Genomic DNA, 22,999 nt, shown 5'->3' on the forward strand with positions numbered 1-22,999 from the left:
TTTCCCCCCATTCTAATGCTATAAACTTACATCTTTGAGATAACATACTATTATTGTAGGGATGAAGTTCAGCTGAAGCTTTAGCTATTATGACCATTAAAACATGAAATGTCATCACATGAAACAATGATAAACACACAAGGAAGGGTAGCATCATGTCTAAACTAAGGTTGCATGAGACAGCTATTAGTGTCACTTTGTAATTAAAAGCACAAAGCATATTTCAAGAAAAGTACATTCACAAATCATTAAATTATATTTTCTTTTTCATTTTCCGCTCACTCCGTGCTCCTCCTCCATACACTAAGGCAAACAAAGGAGATTTCATTGTAACCTTAGAAATTACCTGCTTCATAACAAATAGTATGGCTCATTACCATGATCTCATCAAATGGGTCAAACTAAGTTCACACATTTCTTAATAACCCTTTTCCTTGTTCATATGTATTTCATGAATAATGAGATATTCACAATAGCTGCAGAAAGACAAAACATCTTCATACATACTCTTTACAGATAAATTGATGAGGAAAAACAGTGAAAAGATCTCAGGGTTCAGACTGTGAATGACAGATATGCAAATGAAACAGGTTGTCTGTAAGTCAGAAAGAATATTTGCATCCTTTATTATATTCATAAAATTCCATCATTTTTATAGAACACTAGAACATCAGTTCCAAATGTAATGCCTGCACTCTGAATTTGCACACTTACAATAAAATGAAGACATAAGGCACACTTACAATGCACTAAAAGACACAACAATGCATTACATTCCATGGCATTTACAGATACTTCTTGAGGACATGGACAATTGGTATTTTATGGATTGTTTGCCCTCAACTAATCTGCTTATGTTTCCTCTTTTACAATTTATGCATATCACTGAGGAAAACAAGACTCTAGTAAACATCTGCTTTCTAGGCAAGGATCTGAATAGTCATATTCATACATTTATCTCCTTTAAAAATAAATGCCATGTCGCTTTATTTGCCACCAACAACTGTCTAAGAAGCATATTTATTTTTCTTTGTATGGCTTATGTTTATGTGACTTAATGCTTCTGTTGTATTCAATGAAGATGCCTCACCAGTAAACTAATGGGTACACTCCACAGATATTCCAGATTCATACAGTGCAATGTTTTCACAACACAGAGCACTATGGGATCACTGTATGAATCCTAGAATTCCTACCTCTCTTGTGGTTTGCAACTTGAACAGAAGAAACAGTTGACATAGCTAATTTGGGAGCAACTGGATAGGTAATAAAATGAACAGCAAATTAGAAAAAGTGTCATATAGGAACAAATCAAAATATTAAAATAAACATATTTATTTTCTAACTTTTGAATTTAATAATGGTTATTTTTTGTAAAGAAAGGGTAAAGTTTCAGAAAATGAGTTACACATTATCAATTATTGAATTATTTCAGCTGTAACACCCAAGACGAAGACAGGGAATGTAATTCACATCTATGCGCTTTGGCAGTTTTCTGTTAGCGTTTATTTGGCGGTTTCTCCCAATCCATGACAAATAACTATATGATAACCAGAGTGGTCTGAAAAGGGTTTTATTGAATTTGAATGCATATTTATTCTGGCCAATTAGCATAAACCTAAACCCCACAATAAAATATTTAGATATAGGCAGATTTCTATAATAATTCTTTTCATACACTATCCTTAAATGAAGTATTTAATCTACAACTATATGTTAAACACTGTAACAATATGCTGCAAACGCACAAAAGCTGAATAGAAATGCTTTGAAGTTTTTGTGTTTTGTGCTCCCTACCAAAACATCAAAACTGAATTTACTTAAACTCTTATTTTTGGGGAAGAAACACTGAGTAATTCTGTGCTGTTTACAACATATTTTGCAATGAAGTTGGGTCTTAGATCACACACAGTATAATAAGGCAATGAAATCCATTAGAAATGCTAAGTATAATTTAACTGAGAATGGTTTAATTTAAAATTCTTCTGAATAACGTAGGCTAATCCTTACAGAGAGCAGAGGAAAAGAGATCAGTCTGGGCAGGGTTTTTTGTTTGTTTAAAAAAGACATGCAAAAACTTGGGAAATACAGTGAAAGCTAAATGAAATTGGAATGCTACGTATTACTTTATCAGGGATATTTAGTTTTAAATATATAGTGAATAATCCAAACTAGAGTACATTTCTAATCCTTACATAGAGCACAGATCAATTAGTATTTTCTGGTTTGTTGGGCACGTAGAAACTTGCATATATAACATGGCAGATTTCACATGCACATGGGGTGTTTTTGATTTGGTGATTGTGATCCACAGACTTAATTACAGCCCTTCCCATGTAATTCCCAACAGATTCCCAATACATCTCATTTGGTGTAGTGGCCATTTTCTAGATTGCCTTTTCATTAATTTTATCCTCCACCTCTGTGTGTTATAGCACAGAAAGGACATCCTTTGAACATGAAAGTAAGCCACAGGCCAGATTTCTGCAGGGACTTTGGGGGGAGGAAAGGGCGGTAAATAAGAACAGAAGAAGGAAATTATTTTTATAATGAGCAATCACTTTGAAATGTGAAGTGTAGCTGAATACTTCTTCAACTAACAAAGAATCTTAGTTTTATTAATCATCTTAAGAAGTAATTTTGTTTCTTTCAGTGCTAATTGTCACATCACAGTATGAAAGTAATTTTTTGTGTAGCACTCAAATTGTAGAAAACCATAGGTCATTCCTGCAGAGAACTTGCTTGTATTGTGGATGGCATGAAAGCTGAGAATGCTTCTCAGCTCACTTGGGAAAACAAAGTGGAAACAAGACATTAAAAATGCGTTTGATGTTGACAGCAACAACCTTTGTTCACTGAAAAATCTAAAATTTACTCAAAATACAGATTGTGCTATCTAAACAAGTCCAAAATTTTCCTGGGCTTTCAGTGTATCACAGATTTTAGTCTGTATGTCTATTATTCCCATATTTGCAGTAATGTTCACAGTCTGAGTGTTGGAACACTCCCTTTTCAGGTGAAGTTTGTTTTATAGTTATTTTCTCATAGGATAGCATTACTTAGCACCAGAGAAAAATGAGTTGGAGTATCATTGTTATTACTTTTGCCACCCTGTGGGACTTGTTGAGAGCAATTTCAGTACCTTTAGACCACTAGGAATTTTACAGCATCCTACCTTGGTTTGGTTTAGAAACCTCAAGGGAAGAAATATTCGGCCATATCCTATCAAACTTTGGAGGATCTGCATGCATCAGGAAAAATCAGGTTTTGTTATTTACATCTGTGATATTGTTCTAAACAGGCAAGCATATGGACAAAGACAGAGATTACACACAGCTATTACTGGACTAGTCTAAGTTGCACTAGAACAGAACATGACTCCACAGTGAACAAGAAAACAAGCAATTGATGATTCCCAAAACACCAAATGGACATAAAATACTGTGCATAACAATTTCTCTTCTATGGCTTAAAATATAATTTTTCATGATGAGAAGATATCCTAGGCCAATATATATAGTTCTAACACCAGGAACAAAACAGGAACATATTGTGTTAAATCTGCTCTGCAGAGATAAAACAACAGTATCAGACAAATATGGACTTCTTACCAAAGACACATATCTTACTGTGACATCCTGTTTCAGGGCCTTTTGAGTGAATTACATATCTGTTATCAGAAGAAATATATTTACCAGTAGAGTGGGCCTCTTCTTTGGCTCTCACACTTTTGTGCATTTCATCAATTTCCTATCATCTGATATGTCTGCTGATATATTTTACAGCTTGATTTTTTTTTATTTTTTTGTCATAACGTTAAATATCTAAGTTTCTTAGAAGTTTTACAAAATGTGTTACTTGCATGAAGCACTTTGTGGGAGCAGTAGAATTAGCTGTGTCTCTTTAGATCTTCATCTCCTTTGATTAATATGTTCTGGAGCTGGGGAAGTGAGGAATGCCAACCCTTAGCAGACTGGTGCTGGGTCTTGGAGCTGAAAGTGAAGGGGATGGGGTTCTGGGGAAGGAAAGAAAACTTGTTTCTCTGTTGCCATCTGCTGAGCTTTGAATATTAGACTTGGACCATGTTTTTATACTCTTTTCTGAGTACTGCAGTGGTTGTGTCTTGTCTGAACCAAACAGAATTCTTCTTAAGGGTCACATCAGCCTTTGTCCCTGAAGTCCTCCCACACAAAGAACAATGAAAGGAAAGGAAAGGATGGGGACCTGCACTGTGCCATTTGCTGTTAGGCAGTCTTCTGCATTTGAAAGGGTCAAGTTGTAATTTAATCCCATAATTACATCAGATTCTTGCATTTTTGTGCTTTTTCCTTATCAATCCAGAAAACAGAAGAAAGAAAAATGGAACCAGTTTGGTAGATTCTCAAAGAGTCTACATATTGACTGACATTAACCTGCCTCTGCAGGACAGATCCACCAATTCCCACACATAGGAAGTGCAAGTGCCCCAGTCAGAGTGGATGACAAGAAGTATCTCCAAGCTGTCCCTAGGGAGGTGCTGTGGTAACCCTCACCCCTCCACTGACACACTGCTACCAAGCACCTGACAGACCACCTTCCTCCTCATCAGACACTCACTGACAAATTACTTGCACAGTTAATTCTCTGTCAAATTTTGATAGATTTAGGAACACTGAGACTTGACCTAAACATTTTAGGCATAACATAAAAATCAGGAGTTAAAAAAGGAAAAGCAGTCATTATGGACTATGTTGTCCTGCTGTCTCCTGAGCCTTTTTTTTCTTTTAGCCATTGTGCAGCATCAGAGTTGTCACTGGTCACATTTCAGACTGGAGCTTCAAATATCCTACTTGTATTGTTGAGTACAGTGTGGCACACCTGCTATAAATATTCATGTGTATAGTGGTCTTCAACTGAAAAGGCCTAGGTATTACCAGAGGTAAAATTAATGGTTTCAAAGAACTTTGTAATGCCTTAGGACTAACCCTCTGGAATTTGTCATTTCATAAACTGTAAGTCCTATATAGTAAATCAGATACTTTACATAAACTGATATAATCAGTAATATTTAATATATAATTTATCCTGATCATGATTTTTCTAAGTAATATCATTCCTTGTAATGCAGAAAAAATTATATTTACATATTGTTTAGAAATTCTATAAATGCTATAGATCTGTGCTTGTTTTAGCAAACTTAAAATGTAGGTTGTGACTTACTGCAAAATAATTAAAAATTCCCTGACCCTTTAAATTAGATAACACTGAACTGAGTTTCTTAATGGGCACCCAAAACAATAAAGTTGGAGTTTACAGTGCCTGGAGATTACCATTTAAGTATTATTACTAGTGATTATTACTGGTTATTACTGCTAATCATAACCATATTAGAAGGGACTTCTGGAGGTCATTTATTTCCACAGTTTGCTCATGGCGGGGTCAACTTTAAAGTTAGATGAGGTTGTTGAGGGTCATATCCAGCTGAAACCAGGTGCTGCTTTGCAGTGTGGTTAGTGCTCCTTAGACTTAATGCTTCTGTCATGTGCTTTTTTCAGTCTTTGGTTAAGAGGGTACCTTTTACTCGCATCCTTTATTCATGGCCTGTATTTCCATCAAGATTACAGCTTTCTTGATAAAGGTCTCTCTTTCTATCTTTGAATGTTTTTTTTAATGGCACTGACTTGAATGTTTTATCTGAAAAGGTAGGTGAGAAGTCCAAGTCCAAGAATGTTGGATGTCATTCCCACATGTACATTGGAGCAGATGAGTCATCCCTTGAACAGACACTGGGAAGATTCATTTAGCAGCTAGTTATTCTTTCACAGCAACCTGTGAAAATATTTCTAGTCCTTGGTGATTACCACCAAGGGCTTTATTTATAGAGGAGCTGACTAGATAAACCAATCTTTTTCCAGAAGTTCCATGCCTGGAAAGTGCTTTTTGTAATTAGAGTCATTATTTACCAGAATAATAAATGAATCTTGGGGTAGGTATTCTATAATTCTATTCTATTTTAATCTACTGTAGACTATTCCATGACAGTTGTTCTGGGCAAACAAGGCTAAGAAATGTGAAAAGAGTTTCTAAATGTATGTTTGAGTGTTATTATTTAAAAGTGAAGCTACTGTAGGCATCTTTAAGAGTGGAGGTATGCAAGCTGTGTGACTGAGAAAAAAATCAGATATGACATTTTAAATTTACATTGGATATTTTTGCATCTTTAGTTACTATTGTTCCAAAGCCAATTACATGTAGAAAGTAACTACTGAAAAAAAATTTTAATTTTCTGAAGTAAGAAAAAACTTACTGCATTATATTTATTAGATGTATAATTTCCTTTTTCTCCTCCCAATCTTTTTTTTTTTTTTTTATTTCCTCCCTGACATACTGTATTCAGAACTACTTCCAATATTAAATGAAGAAAATCTGCCTGAATTATTCACTGGAAGTACAATCTGCACCATGGGCTCTATCATGGTTTCAAGTGGGGGAAATAAAGGAAATGAATGGGGAGTTTCAGCCTAATTCCAACCTGACAGCTGCACATGAAAACAACCTGTCACGATCTTGGCAGAAATTAATGGGCATTTTGTTGGTTTCTCACTCCAACCAAGTACTGAGCTGGCAGTAAAAGGAAAGTGTATTCCCAGAGAGAGGGGCTGTCCCTGCTCAGGGATGAGGGCGGAGGTGATGGAGCACAGAATTCTCCGCTGCAGCCAACAGTGCCCGATCCCCTCCTCAGGTGATCCTGCAGGCCCAGCCCACAGACACTGCAGCTGCTGGAAATTACTACCCATAAATCTCCAAGTCTTAAATAATGCTCACTAGTGGCAGACAGGGAGCACTTGTGTTGGCAACTATCGTTATTAATTTAATTTTTAATAACAATAAGGAACCCCAGTGAGATATGCTGATTAAGATGTTTTCTAACTTTCTTTCAATTTAAAAAAAATTAAAAATGTATCAGTATAAACTTAATGATTCAGTAGAACTTCATGTCTCTAGCCACAGAAAGCTGGCCTTGCTGCTACCTATTTTAAACCATGAGTAGGCAGCAGTAAATATCTGTTCTCAATTATAGATGCCTGCTGAGGACAGTGGACTTATTACAGTTGTTTTAGGTGCTAATATTGAACAAAAAAATTAGGATTTTTAAGAAATAATGCTCACTGAAATCACTGGCAGATTTAGTAGCTGCTGGAATAACCAAGTGTGTTTATATCAGGTTATATTCCACCATTTCTTGCAATCATCATGTCATTGTTACAGCATTTCTATCTCCTTTGGTCTTTTGGAAGCTATGATAATCTGCCTCACATAAAATTTGCCTTTTAGCACTTTCAATAAACTGCAAAATCTAAATCACTGAAAGAGAGAAATGCTGATTTTTTTTTTTATCAACCCTTTATTAAGTTAAAAAAATAGTAGGCCAATATTAGGCAATCTTTCTTGGAGCAATGTAGGAAGTTTCATACCTGTTCCTTTGAAGAAAGGAGAATTCTGCATAAATGTGGAGATGTGGTTGTTTTATGGTAGCTCCTCAGCCATAACAGCTTTTATAACTGTTGGAAGAATTTAAATGTAATTAGTCCTTTATGTGTCCACTTGCAGAGTAAAAAGAAAGTGATCTTTTCAGAGGATTAAAAATAATCCAAGGATCCATCTCTGGAAACCTTCAGAGATCAGAAAAAATATACCACTGATTTGAACAAATTTTTGGCTGATTCTCAAAATAGTGAGGGCTGAGGGAATTCTTCAATTTTAAGTATTTCCATTAAAATGTTTATGGAAGTGCACAATGAATGCCAGTATTTTTGGAATGAAACATTTAGGTACTTTGTCATTGATTACTTTGTTGATCGTTTGCAGGGGTTGTGTTGTTATTTTTTATTTGGACTGGTTCTGCTTTTTCCTATAAAATGTTAAAATTGTCTGATCACCTGGAATTACTGTGCAGTAATTCACAACTGATGAACAGTAAATCAAGATTTTTTTTTTTAAATCACTATGCTGATTTGGAAACCTCATTCTTTGCTTCAGTCAGTGAAATAAAACGATGTCTTAAGGAACAGAAAGAAGAAGATGAGAGGGTAACATAGAAATGCATTTTTTCCTTTTTTTTCTGACAATTTCTCCCCAAGTTTTATAGATAATTAGATTTTAAAATATCTTTTCGGGTCATCTCTACTCTCTATAAACTTCCCTGAGTAACTGAGCTCAACTTGCATATAGCAAGTGCCATGTGCTTTGCATGGGTACCATGGTACATATTGAAATGTTACCATGTTATTTTCTAGAGTATCCTATCACTAGATTATTTATTAATGGTTAAAAGAAAGATAACTATGAACTGAGTAGTTCTCTATATATTGCAGCACATTAAAAAGCATTGAAAACACTGTGTTTTCAGATTGATAGACTGATTTAAAATAAGATGATGGTGGAAAACTGGGAAGAGGAATGAGAAACAACTCTAAACTGTCAGTGGCTGTGTCTGACACTGCTGAGCACAGATCTTCTTATCTGTTAAAATTGGTGGATCTGGCAAAAGCAAAACTGAAACAAAGGCTCTCCCAAATCCCACCCAAGGACCTGGCAGTGCTCCCTGGGGCAGCACTGGTGGTTTCTGACCCTGCCCTTGAAATCACTTGATTTATTTATGTATTTGTCACAGCAGTTTTAGCAAAGAGGCAGTTTCTGCTCTGTGCTGGGCTCAGTTCTGCTTCCTCACCTTCGGGGGTCACACCCTACTATAGAGCAGGAAACTGCCTTTGTTGGGACTCCTACCAGGTACAACTATCTGTAATGGAATTATTTGGAATGTAAATTTCTCTCAGATCCAGTATTCAAATGAGCACATCATACCACAAAGGCTGTTTGTATTTTCTTTCAGCTCAGTAATGTTTTACTACAGTGTAAAATTGAATTTTTAAAGCAAAAGATTCCAAGAGCTTCAAAGCATTAACGGAGGGAAAACAACTACTGGCTTGATATTATAATCAGTTATCTAGATAAGGTGATTGCCTTAGACTGGAAGCCTGATTAACTGTATTATTTATTAGAAGGTCAGATTTGGATAAAATTAAATTGAAATGTTTATATGTCCAAACTAATAGATACAGTCTGAAGACAATATTTGAGTGTTTTAAGGAGATAAATATCTTAATGGTCCTTCAACAGTACAGCTTTCTGTAAAACTTGACCTCAAATAATGATAGAAAAGTAATGTACAACCTAGTTATGCATGTTTATGCCCTGCTGACATGTTGGGTATAGACTCTAGTCTGGAGTTCGGCATGGTAATGGCTTTGCTCACATGACTGAAGATTTAATAAGAGAACTTCTTGGTTACTGCAAAAGGGCAAAAATCAGGTCCAAAATACTTTGTGTTGTTATTAAAAAAGAAAAGAAAATCCACTAGTATTTACTCTCACCTCCTTTTAAGGTATATATTTACCACATTAGAATTTCATTACAAATGTGAAAAACAAAGCTACACTCATCCAGACACTATTTTACACTATTTTAGCTCCAGAAAAATACCTATGAGATTTTTCAAGGTTAAGAAAACAATAAAATAAGAAAGTGCCCATTCAGTCTTTTTTTTTTTTTATTACTTCATCTTGCATTCATTATCATTAAAAAAAAGTTATCTTAATTTAAAATTGACTATAAGGAAGAACAAAACCACAGAGAACAAAGCAGAAAATATTGTTTGGTTATTGTGATTGCATCTTGCACTTGGGTGCATGGTCTGTCTCTAAACTCTGACTCATCTGCCAGCAGCAGGCTTTAAGGTGATAATCGCCCACACAGAGCTATTTGCACATCATGTCTATCTTATCCTCTATCTAATTATACCCTCTGTAACAAACTGTTTAGCATAATTAGTAGAATTATGCTTTGCAAAAAGAAAGAAGCAATAGTTTAGAAGATTCAATTTTTTGAAGGCATCCATGTACAGATTAGTAGTGTTGGTATTTCATCACAATAATGAACATTTTGATGCACTGGTCTATGTAAAATTTGTACAATCATTATTTTAGCAAGTAAAATAATGCAGTTTTCAGGATATTTACATACTGTATATAAGCATTGATTAAAATTATCAAATGGTTTTGGGACTCATTAATTGCTAACACTTTCACCAGTATTTTTTCAGACATGGCTGAAAAATGCTGAAAGAGCCAGCACTGCAATCAAGAATGCTGGAAATGATCACAGAACCTATTATTCAACTGATAGACAACAGCAGGTACAAATGACCTTAATGGAAAAGCTCTGGGTTGTTGTTTTTGGGGTTTTTTTGTTTGCTTTGTTTTCTTCTAGATGATCAGAAAGGATGTTTACTAATGACCACTGGTTTTTTGTGTTCAAATTTTAGTGCTAAGCTGCTTTAATACAAATATCTTTGAGGTAAAAAAAAAAAAAAAAAAAAAGGAAAAAAGAGAATAATACATATATGTGTACACAGGTGAATATATTTTATTATTTGCTGGCTTTCATTGCAGTCTCAAAAAAGTGTTAAATGAGCATTGCTTGAGGTGGCATCTTCTTTGCATGCTGGAAATTTAGTGTTTCTAACTCCCCTGCCCCAACCCCATCCTCTTTATAAACTAGAAAAATCTGGGAGCACACAAAAGCCAATACCCCCCTGTAGGTGTTTGTTGCCAGGTAAAATGAAACCCAAACTGTATCTCCTGAGAGTAACTTCCTGCCCCCAGATGGGGAAAAACTCTGCTGATACGAAAACAAATACTGTGTTAGTATAGGCAAAACAAAAATCATGCAGAATCCATTAAAGCAGCCACGACTAATTAATCTTGTTTGGTTTTGTGTGTTAATTGGACTTCTGTTAAATTCTATTTGAGAACAGGATAAATTTAAGGATTCTATCCTTGTTTAACAAAAATTCTGCTATTCCTATGTTATAGGAGAGGTGTTCAGAACATTAAGCAAGTAGACTTATTTCTCCCCTGAGATATTTAAGAAAAATCACATGGAAAAAGCAAGCAGAGTATCAGTATTTACTTGTGCTCATGAAGAGATGCTCATACTTCACCCTTTTCTGGTAGACAAAGAAACATGTCGAATTCTACCACATATTATCCCAAGACATTAAGAGCAGACTAAAGATAAAACACAGATTTGCATAAATTCTTGTATTTCCTATAGAATGTTAAACAGAATTTTCTCTGTCTGTAATAAATAAACTGTACTAATCATCCCAGTGTAAAATACAAAGAGGTCAACAATGCATCCTTTCAGCTCACCATAGTTCAAAAGGTATTTGAGTTTCCCTATTAAGTTTTCAAAGGCCAACATCTGCTGATGCTCAGAAATGGTAGATGTGGTGACGAAGGCTGTATGGAGGGTGAAGTGAAAACACAACCATATAGACCATGCAACACAGTAGTACTAAGAAACTATAGCACAATCAAACTCCAAAGAACTATTTCCCATTCATCCCGTTTCTGTTATTAGTGGCAGGAGTATTTCTGAGAATGGTGACATAAACTTATTCTCTTTCATTTAGTTATTTTTTTTTTGTAATGTATTATGTATAAACACAAAGTTTTGAAAATAGCACATCACTATGAATCTGCAGGCGTGCAAATACCAGAGCAGACACTAGAGCAGGCAAATGACATTATTAAGATTGAAGGCTTTCATTTGCACATTATTGTCATTGATGCTGTTGTTCTATTTAAAGCAGAAAACAGATGCTGTGGCATTCAGCTGCTAATGCTACTTGCACTTGCAAGGGAGAGAGTTTTGATTGCATTTAACTTGCCTGTCTAGAGCTTGACAAATCAGTGCTGTTCATCAACTTAAGTAAACTGAATTGATTAAAAATTTATAGTCCTGACCCTGCATCATAAGAAGTGAGACAGTTTTACCCAAATTGTGAAAAACTTTTCACTTGGGTATCAGGTATGGCAAATTGCATTTAACAACTGTGGTATTTTATAACTGTGATTGTGCTGTATTATGCAAGTTGTGCCCAAACTATCTGCAAAGCTAAGGCTGTGGGGAATATTCTTTCCTTGAGCCACAGTGGGATCCCATTTCTCCCTCCCTGCTTTACTGGCAATTAACTAACGTGCCATGACTGTGTGCACTCCTCAGCTGTGGAGCTCAGCCGAGGCTCACAGCTCAGCTGCTGTGCACTTGGTCTCTCCACGTGTTTTGTTTAAGTAATCATCTCTTTCATTGATATAGTAGTTCTTTATGTAACAGTGTTATGGTTTTGTTATAGTTTGAGTTGCATTTTGGTACTTTGATTACATACAGGAAAGCATTTTTCTGTGAAGGAACACAATTCTATTTATTTTGTGGAGTAAAGCCGAGTTCAAAGCCTGCTAGAGTTAATGCAGATTCCAGCAGATACACTGCATTTGTTAATCTACTTCATAGAAATGAAAGCTATTCCATTTATAAACTTTTCCATTTGCTCTTTGAATTTACACACACATATACATGCATTAAAATTATTGGTCCTATACTTCTGTTATTAGCAAACACTTCTCTTCAAAATGCTCAACAAATATTTTCTCTGCAACAATGTCTTAATTCTTTGTGTCACACTAGTTTTATAGGACTTGGTGCTCATCTGCTGATAAGATCAATCAGAAAATCCGGGGCTGAATGCAGATGTAAGGAGTGACATTGTCTCTGACCACATAATAACAGTTACATGTTAATGCCAGAGAGGAAGGCCAATAAACAGCCCCTGCACCACAGGGCATGCTGTCAGAGAAACATTATCTACACCAGAAAGGGATGTTGGGAAATCAGATCCATGAAGCTGAATGACAATGCAGAACAATACTGGTTTTATTACTTACTACCAATACTGGAAATACTGGGTATACCTGCAGGGAAAGAAAACACAAAGAAGTGTAGTTAGCTGTTTGCTGTAGTTGGGTGAGCTATTACACCTAAGATTCTGAAAACATCTTTAGAATTCTTTATCAATACATAGTTAAACTCAAGCATCTGCCATTATGTGCCCAGTCCTTTATAAATGCAGTCTTTTAGATTTTTCAGTATGGGGCTGCAGGGACCACTAAAATGCATTGACAGATGGGATCTATACCAGCTCTCTGAACTTCATGAATTTGTTCAGAACAGTTTTGTATTTCAACTAACCAGCCATTAGGTTTAATGCTGTAGATAAAAATATCAGTCATGCATGTATTATGCAGATCCAGGAGAGTAATTTAACCAAGGGATAGATGCACTGCTAACTGCTTTGGCCAGCTGCTTAAATCAGTTGGTACCTTCTGTTGCATTAATTGTATAGAACTATTTTTTCCCTCTTTTACCTGACAGTTATCTAAATTAAGCTATGTAAAAGAAATGTAATTGAGTGAAACAATCTAATGCAGTAGGTTGGCCATATTGATTAAGCCTCTCATTGATTTTTTTTTTTTCTGTGTTCATTTCAATTCCTAAACCGAATTGATGCAAGGAAACCATTCCAAAGACAGGTGAAATTTACCATAAGAGGAGGGGCTGTTAAGGAGTAAACTCCTTCACTGGATAAGCAGTGTGAGATCTCATGCTGTATAATGCAATCTCAAGAACTGGCTTCTAGTCATGTCTGCCCTGAAAGCTAGGCTTTGTGTGCAGCACAAAACTATGGATATGAAATCTTTCCTGAAATGCCATTTCCTTAAGATTAAATGCCATTGTTAATGGACTGTGGCTCATCACTTGGGTTAGTCAGTATTGAAATCCTGGGTATTTGCATCCTCTTCCTTAAATACAGTTTGCCTTTTTAAAGTTTTATTGATTTTGTGGTATGCATTTTCTTGCAGAAATCTGTCTGTTTCTCCATTAAACATCTGCTACACTTCTTTCATCTATCTTAAAGTTCTGCCTTACTCAGAGACAGCATGGACCTCACTCTGCAATTAAGTGAAGGAATGTCTTGAGAATAAATTATATTCAATGTCAGCAAGGTTGCAGAGTCAAGCTGGGAAAAATCCTCACTTGTGGCATGGCTAAGACAATGCTGAAGTAAGAGAATTTGCAGAATGGGGACCAAAGCCAGACTTGTTATGTTTCCCCACATTAGTCCTGGGACACATATCAGAATTGCAGCTCCTGGGTTTCATAGCCTATGGAAGCTGTGGCCTGGCAGAGCACCCTGGACAGCACCTGCTGCTCACCCAGCCCCACACTCAGATGCTGTTTGCAAACTTAATTATTTCTACTTCTGCTGAGATTAACGTGCATTTTCCAAAAGTTTAGCACCATGAGGTATTGAAAGCTAAATGCAAATATCCTCATAATAAAACAATGTGGTCATAGTTCCAATAGTAACAAAAAGTGCTTTTTTTTTGGTTAAGATAATTAAAGAGAACATCTATCCCCTTATTTTAAATGTCAAAAAGACAATCAATTTTCAAATATTTTTCCTTGAAGTTTCAATAGCAGCTTGTTTCAAGTTTTGCAAGTCATTGTAGCTGGTTTAAATTAGCAGGATTCACTTTCCTTTATACACTCATGGAACCTACACAAATATTAGATAAAAGACAAAAACTGTGTTCTCGCAGTCACACTTGTGCTGTGAAATGGTATTTGTATTTCCTCTGGGTATACTCCCCCGCCTCAAACCTCTCTGTCTCCTACACACACATACAAATATCCTTTCCTTTCTCTCCTGAACAGATTGTAGCAAAGGAAGAGGTTTTCCTGCAAGTCTGCTTGCCTCATATTATTGTACTTCAAAATTTTCAATGAATTCATAGTGATGAATGCTTCCTGAGCAGAGAATAATGAACACAAGATGCCTGCTAGCCTGAGGGCTCTGTATTAACCTTGCAAAGATATCTTCAGGTTCTGTTTCAAAAGCTGTTTTGCTATTTCTGTACAGAGTTTCTTAGCTGGTGTGGTGTTCTGTAACCAGACTGGTTTTTGTACTACCAGGTATCCCTGTGTGAGGTGACTGGCCTTGATAGTGCACTACTTTATGCCCTTCTTACTAAAGAGAGTGAGAATGACACTTCTGAGTTTGTCTGGAAAAGGAGCTGGTTATGTAGGGCCACGAAGCAGGATCTATTAACACTCTGAGAAAACCGCACATATGATGGGGAAATTATTCTTAGAAGGAGTGTTTGTGTGAGATCTGGAGTTACATATTGAGGCTAGCTCTTGAATTCAGCTGAGCTGGATTTGCTGCAAGTCCTTAGGTAATCAGGCACAGGAGGTGTGATTCTGCTCTCCTTCTCTCTCCGTGTGGAGGCAGGCAAGGGCCTGAGTGCAGGGCTCTGCCCATGCCACCACTGCTGGGGACTGTGGGGTCATCCCCCACTGCTGGGGACACCCACAAGCTGTGGGGTCATCCCCCACTGCTGGGGACACCCACAGGCTGTGGGATCATCCCTGCACTGCTGGGGACACCCACAGGCTGTGGGGTCATCCCCCCACTGCTGGGGACACCCACAGGCTGTGGGGTCATCCCCCCACTGCTGGCCCTTGGCTTGAACCTGGTGTTGCATGGTGTGGATTGTTTCCAGTCAGCCTTGTACTGAAATGTGTGAGTACTCTGCAGCAGTGAAGTGATGGGGACAGGTTAGAGAGATGAAGGATCAGGCCTCCTTTGATGGACAATTCTATTGAACAAGGTACAAAAAGGGATTCAATTTACATCTATTCAGTTGTTAAACCAAAGCAATGTTCAGCCTAAATTATCTTCCAGTTGAAATCACTGGGATGGTTACTAATGGTAATAGATTTACAGTGAAGGCACATCAAGTAAAGCATGCAAAATAAGTTCAGAGGTTGGTATTGCCCCTGAAATTGCAAATATTGCAGGAAAAAGTCACTAATACTATTTATTATTTTTGACTTGAGGGCGGTGGTTTGGTATATTACATGTTCACTGTAAGTGCATCTAAATATATATGCATTACTTGAGAGGAAAAAAATCTGGTGTTTTCCTTTCGTACGATCTTCTGCATCTGCCCTGTAATTTTCTCATTTCCCCTACTTCCAGAAATGGGTTGTTTTAGCTCTTAGCTACCATGGAGCTGGCTATTGAGATGAAGAAAAAAGCAAATCAGATGCTAGCGAAGAAAGCAAGTTTTTGATTCTGTCTCTAGTTTGTGTCAGTGTGAAATCCTTAACACAAAGAAATGGATCAAGCTTTCAGTGAGAAGGACCACACTGCTGCTTCCAGTGTCAGGGCAGGTCATACCCTGCAGACCCTCTTAGCACCTCCATTGTCAGTGCCTGCATGTGCTTCTGGCAGGACTCTTTAAACAGGAACAAAATACAGAGCTTTGCATAGCAGAGTCAGAGCAGGGATGTTAATGCCTCATCCAATCTTTTGCTAGAATATCTGCCCTGCAGCATGACTCCCTGCAGTGAGTCTTTCTTCCCTTTGCAGCTCTTCCATTGAGGAATGATTGCAATATCAGATGCTCAGCATCAATTTCAGAACTTCTGAATTCTCTAGCAATTTAAAGCCCCGAGAAGCTCCATGATACTGGTGTCTTGTAATCCCTCAAAGGGAGTGATCATTATGATCATAGGAGTAAACTTTTCATGGATTGTTAAACCTGTAGTCAGACGAAGGATTACACACAGTGAAAGAAAATTCTTTGGAAATTTCATCTGTTTCATTGCAAGAGCCCCAGAACTCCTGCTACTGTTAATTTTGCAGTCGTTCCTCTGTATAGATTGAATTCATAGCAAAGGAACTGCTTTGATGAAGTTTGTTATCCCTCACCTCTGCTTTCCCAAGCGATATTACCAGAAATAAATGGGACAGAGGAAATGGCTATTGTTTTATTGGGTAACATCTTTTAAAATTTGGACTTCTTCATGTTATGTTTTAGTGAGTCCAAACCAGTATTGAAAATTCTGCTTAGGAAACACCCAGTGAGATCAAAAGATTTTCTTTTTCAAGTAATTGTAATTTATTGATAGAATATTAGAAACTTTGAAAAGCCTGAAACTCATACTATTTTTAGCACTTTGAATATCTTAAAACAGACACTTTGCCTTCCCATGCTGCTGCTGCTTAAGGACCAGAAGTCTCTTTCATTTCACTGTATATGGCAAAACCAGAGTTGTTTGAAACCAGTGACATACAGAAACATTTCCCAGCAACAGATGTCACCACAGCCAGCACAACCAACCAGCTCAGCAGGGTCATGCAAGAGGGTAGAGTGAAAAATACAGCATGTTATTTATAATACATTGTTTTTAAGTATGTACGTACAATGTTTTGCTGGCTATTGCACTGGATACCCAGTTGAAGGAAAATGAGTTTCTCAGTTGCAGATTTTGCAGTTTTTCCTGACACTCCTGTTTACCTGAATGCTGTTGATACACTGCAGTTTTGTCCTCACACTAAGTTTCCCAGCCTTCTGTGTGACATGTTCCTGTGGCTTTATACCTTCTGTAAGCTTCATGGACTTACAGAAGGTATATTACATACTACTAATATTAGTATTAGTAAATGTAATATAAATATAAAATAGGAGCAATATGAAGCTTTGCTGTTTTGTAACATTGATTGATATCTTCCTTTTTCTCTTTGAAACACATTGTCGAAAACATCAAGGAGCAAAATTTTGTAACTTTAATACTAGTGTCCCATTCCTTCAACTCAAGTCATAGAGAAGACACTGGAAAACTTCCAGGTACTTGGGAGAATGGGCCCTTAGAAAATGGGACACTGTCTAGTTTATGAGTCTGCTTTGACTGGAAAGCAGGATGTGTGATCCTTTCAGTTAGAGGTTACCTGGATTCCTGACTACAAAGTGCAACTTCTTGGACAACTTCATTTATGCTGGTCCTTCAGGATGGCTTTGTGTCAGCAAGTATTTATGGGGAAAACTGAACATCAGTGAGGGTAATACCAGTGCACTTCTGGAGGTGCCATAAATTTTGCCAGAAACTGTTTCTGCATCCATCCTGCATGGATGCCTTGTAAGTCTTTTGCCTTTCAGGGAGGTTTAAGGCTGTGCTGCTGAGACAGAGGCTGTACCATGGCAGGGGGACCCACTGCAGGAGAAATTTGGTAAACTGAGATTGTCTGCCTGACTCTTGAGTGAAAAGAACCACCAATGTTTCCCAAAGGCCAACCCTTTGTTTCATGTTGAACAATGAATTACAACAGTCATGTAACAGCTGGGAGTTCTGCTGAGTGTGGGGCACTTCTGATACAGGTTATTGGTGGTGAAGGGACTGACACAAAGCGAGCAGGCTTTGATGCGGGGCAGCTCAGTGCAGTCTGAGACAGCTCTGTCTGATGGAGCAAAGAACCTAAGTGCCAAAGATGATCTAAACAATGAGAGGAAGAAAAGGGCTAGTGCTGTCAGACACATACAACTGCTGAGGAGAAAAGCTATCCTGTAATACCAAGTAGAGAGAAATTCAATAAGTTCATTTTGTGTGTCAAAACATATTGCAGAAAAAACTATCTATAGAATGTGGCAGCACGAGGGAATGAATGTAATCACAAAATAGTCAATAAGATAGAGTGGAAATATAAAATAAATGCTGTGTGGAGACAAATGGAGAAATATTGTTAGTGCCAGTAAACAACAGAGTACTTGCTGTCTTTCACAGGGAAAGCATGGAAATATGTTTTGCATTCTCCTGAAGAAGTCAGGGTGACTTAAAATGGTGAAGAGATAAATGGATAAAGAAAACAGCTTTGAGTCAAGGTTTCCGCTATGACTACAGAATAATCTGCAATGGTCTTCTGTTTCAGGGGCTGTAGCTTGAAAAGGTATGATAAAGTCTTACTGGCCACAAAAAATGGCCGAGACAGAGCTATGGAAATAAAAGAAGTTCCATCTGGGAAAGATTTAGAAATAGTCATTAAGCTTCTTGTTGAATCTGAATAAATTTCACAAATTCAGAGAAATCTCAAGAAAGAGTATATTTTTATTTTGTGGAAAGAAGAAAAAAAATTTCTGAGTGTTTCATTTATACAACTATTTTTAACTGTATCTTATTTAAGCATATTCATGTAAACTTCAAATATATTTAAATTTTTAAATAATTTGGTCTTAGATGAAAAAGATGGTCTTTGAAAATTAGAGGAAGGAGAAGTATCAAAGGAACACTGTATTACTGGATTATACAAAGTGCCCCCAGAGAACTGAAGTAATATATGAAGGGAAGTTATTTCTAGCAACATGTTCCAGGAACTATTTCAGAATCCACACCTGACTAGGGAGAGTACAACACCAGGGCTGCACTGCTGACCACACGATGGAGATGGTGACATAAAGGCAACAAGTTAACTGAAATTGCACTGGCTGTGCAGAGTTTACACAGTAATGTAAAACTTCATGTGCTCCAACACATACAGCCTTAAATCAGGAAGTGGCAAAAGAAACGAAGATTTACATACCATAAATGAATGCTGCTTGTACCTAAGAATTAGACAACCCACAAGAAGAGAAGCTGATTTAGTTCTGAAGCAGTGCATAGGACACAATTCAAGAAGTAGTTATCAGAGAATCACTTCTGGACTGAAACTCAACATGCTTGTGGAGAAGGAAAAGGATAAAAAAAAAAATACACTGCAGTAATATTTAACTTTGAGAAAGCAAGGAAATGAAAATGAAGAAGTTAGATAAAAGAAAAGTGAAAAGAACATCTAAAAAGATATGCATGCAAACAGCCTGGAAGCAGCTGGAGGACAAGTGTATGAGAGGCTCAGAATAATCATATATAACTCATTTCTTTTTTTGTAACTTATAAAAATTAGCTCTCTTATAAGCAAAAAAAAAAAAAAAAAATCCAAACCCCAATGCGAAATTGAAAACAACAGAATGTAGATGATTTTGGAAAGATACCCTTCAAACGTGTAAGTCTTCTCAATGGAGAAAGATGGGAAGAAAAGCATAAAATCTGCCAATTTAAATATAAACCACAGTATTTTGAGAATCAACTTCCTATGGACACAGAAGTTAGAAATTGTTTTTTGTTAAAACCATCACACTAGAAGCAGGAGGCCCAGAGAGATAACTGGGAAGATAGGCAATTGAGATATTATTAATACTAATTAATTTAATATTGAATACTAAGTTAATTGTTTTCACTGATGTTCACAACAAAGAAAGAGTGATTCTCACCTGCTGAGAAATTTTCTCTAAGTCTGTTAGCATCTGAGGTAAATGGTACTGAACAAGAATTGCTATGAGGAAATGTTGCCCCAAGAAGTATTTTACAGGAACTCAAATATGATGTTTCTGAACTAACTATTGTAACATATAACCTGCAATTTAAGTCAGCCTTGAGGCCAGAAGAGATGTTTTAACTGTGGTACAGTTTTAAAAAAAGGACTCAAGGACTGATCTAGAGAATAACAAAACATAGAAGAGGCACATTTTTATGTTATTGTAAAGAGCCATGTTGTTGTCATGTCTAGAATATCATGTGGAGTCTTAGCCTCACCAAATAAAAAAATGACATCACAGAACCAGAAGAGAAAGCACAGATGACCAGAGATGTGGCATGGTTTTATGATAAGATCAGAGAGATCAGGATTTGTCATTTAAAAAAAGACTGGAGGAGTGGATAAGGTCAAGTCTATGTAATGATAAATGGTGTATCAGATGTAAACAGAGATGCATTATTCTTTGTTCCTTCCTTATCTGAGGAGGTACTGGCTTGACCATGGAAAAATATTTAAGGCAAGAAAAATAAAATACCTTTCACTCATTGTCTCACTAAAATTTGAAAGGTATTGCCATAAGGTATCACTGAGGTCAAGCTTATGTCAGTTGGGTGTCTCTCTCTGTTCAGCAGCCAGCAACCCCAGCAGTCCAGCTCAGAAAGCCAGTTTATTTCATGGTAACTAAGAAGATGAAGAAGAAATCCTTCATGCTTCTTCCTGTTTGCCAGAAATTCCTGCTGCCGATGACTGCTGAAGTCAGGATTTGAGGTAAGTGGAGTATTTGTCAGCCCATACAACGTTATGTTTTCATGATGCTACCATCATCATCATCAACCCCAGGAATGACTACCTATTATTTACAAAATGTTTTGATTTTTGATGAAGCTGTATATCTGCTGAAATTCACTGTTGTTGTTTTAACATAAAGTTGATTTAACAAGCTTCAGACACACTTTCAGTAGGTGCTAATTCCACTGTTCTGTCTGGTGCGTGCTCAGCTGACTGGGAATGAGGTAAAACTCACAGCAAGCTGAATTTAGCTAAAATCAACCTGGTAAATCTCACCATATTTCCCAAACATAGCTTTCAAGTATTAATTCCGTCAGCCACACTCAGTTTTTATAACAGGCAAAAAAAAGTGAATACTCTTACAAAATGTTTTTCCCTGCTTTTTGGAAGTTCATTTTTTTCTGCTCAGTAAGAATTTTATCATAATTTCATGCCCCCACACTTCATGGTTTGTTACTTGGTCTATTACTCTCACATTTTACTTGATAAGGTCCTGCTTCCTATGATCTTCATTTCTGAGTTTTGATTCTTCACAGCTGCTGCTTTGAAGTCTTAGATAACATTCTGAGCATTGCACATTGCTCCTGGTTTTAAACTTTTCCTTCAGCTGCATACATAGCTCTGTTTCTCTCAAATAACTTTTTCAATAAATTGTTATATCTAATATTTTAAAATGAATGTTTTGCTTTTAATCAGGGCAAAACTGTGGACTTTTTTTAAAGACAGCTAGTAACTTCTGTCAAAAGGTATCCTCATTTTCTGTCCTTTCTTCAAAGAAATTTAATTCTGCTGCTCAGTTCAGGGGGATTCTGAATCACTGTGTATTTCATATATGTGTGAAAGGGAGAATTGAGGGTCATAATTGTCTTTGTGCCCTCTCTTTCAGTACCATGTTTTATTTTGGCCCAATCTTGTCCAGAACCAGGAAATAGAGCTGTCAGTACCTTCTTGCTTTGGATAATATGGAAGTGTGCTGGAACAGTACAGCTGTGTGTTGTGGAGTGACTGTTAGCTGGAAACAAGGAGTTGTAAAACCTCAGCTTGTGCCCTTGCTTTCTCTCTTCAATACTTGATCTACAAGAGTGCATCTGAATCTGGACTGCAGGTTAACATCAGGGAAACGTTTCCCAACCTGTAGATCTTTAGTTAGTAATATGAAAAATCTGGCCTGAGGTAGTTTTTTTTTCCCCCTTTTTTAAATGGAGAAAAAATGAGCAAGGATCTCACATGTTGAGCTGAGAGTGTCACTAATCTCAAGACAACAAGGATGTATGAATAGAGAGCTGAGGGCACCATGGCTGGAGCAGTACTGCAGTTATTCCCACTGTTTTCTCTTATCTGTGTGTATTTTTTATGTGAAGAGTCCTAATTTTTTTCATTCCTTAGCCCTTTCTGTGCAGTGTCCAGGGATGTGTCTATGGATATAAACACATGGTTCTGGAAGTTATCTACAACCACGTGAGAGCACAGATAATGTATACTTACAATTAGCACTTACAAATTGACACCTTGTCCAGTTATACACACTGAGTCAGAAAGAAATGGCAAACCTTTGCAAACATTAATCTTCCTTCAGAGTCATGATATGGGGCAGAATTGTAATAATGAAATATCCTTATTATACAAAACTACTTACAGATATTAGCAGTGCCCTTAGGTATAGGCAGATAAGAACCAGGGCTCCACGGTCGGCCCTGATAATTCTTCTTGCATTTTCCACAGTCTGGGCCCGTTGTGTTATGCTCACATTCACAAAGTAGTCTTTTGTTTTCTTCTTTACAGCCAGTAGCATGAAGGTTGCACTTACACCTAATTTTAAAAGGCAAAAATAAAACAAAGTGGGATATTATTTAGAGGTGAGGTGAGTTTAAGCTCAAGTTTTAGAAAAGCATGTCCTATGGCAACTGCTCAATTTCTGTGCTGTCCCTCTGCTATTGTTCTACCATGAAAGCATGACATCACAAAGCATCCCTACAAAGAGCAAGTTGCAGATCTTCAGCTCACACAGGTGTAAAGGCAGAAATGTCACTAAGATTCCAAGACACTGAATCTTGTTTTCACTAAGGCAGCACCACT

At 36.9% G+C, this 22,999-nt stretch overlaps 1 protein-coding gene across 1 annotated transcript in view; it reads right to left on the bottom strand.

The window, feature by feature from the left end:
• Positions 1-22,999, bottom strand: part of NTNG1 (netrin G1) — a 147,198-nt gene that overhangs the window by 34,586 nt on the left and 89,613 nt on the right. Inside the window, exons 4-7 of the mRNA XM_058808749.1 lie at positions 22,560-22,732; positions 12,828-12,854; positions 3,176-3,241; positions 1,197-1,256 (exon numbers count right to left, since the gene is read on the bottom strand). Coding sequence (XP_058664732.1) covers positions 1,197-1,256; positions 3,176-3,241; positions 12,828-12,854; positions 22,560-22,732 — 326 coding nt within the window. The remainder of the gene's footprint in view (positions 1-1,196; positions 1,257-3,175; positions 3,242-12,827; positions 12,855-22,559; positions 22,733-22,999) is intronic.

This window comes from Ammospiza caudacuta, chromosome 7, assembly GCF_027887145.1.
Source record: "Ammospiza caudacuta isolate bAmmCau1 chromosome 7, bAmmCau1.pri, whole genome shotgun sequence".
NCBI lineage: Eukaryota > Metazoa > Chordata > Aves > Passeriformes > Passerellidae > Ammospiza > Ammospiza caudacuta.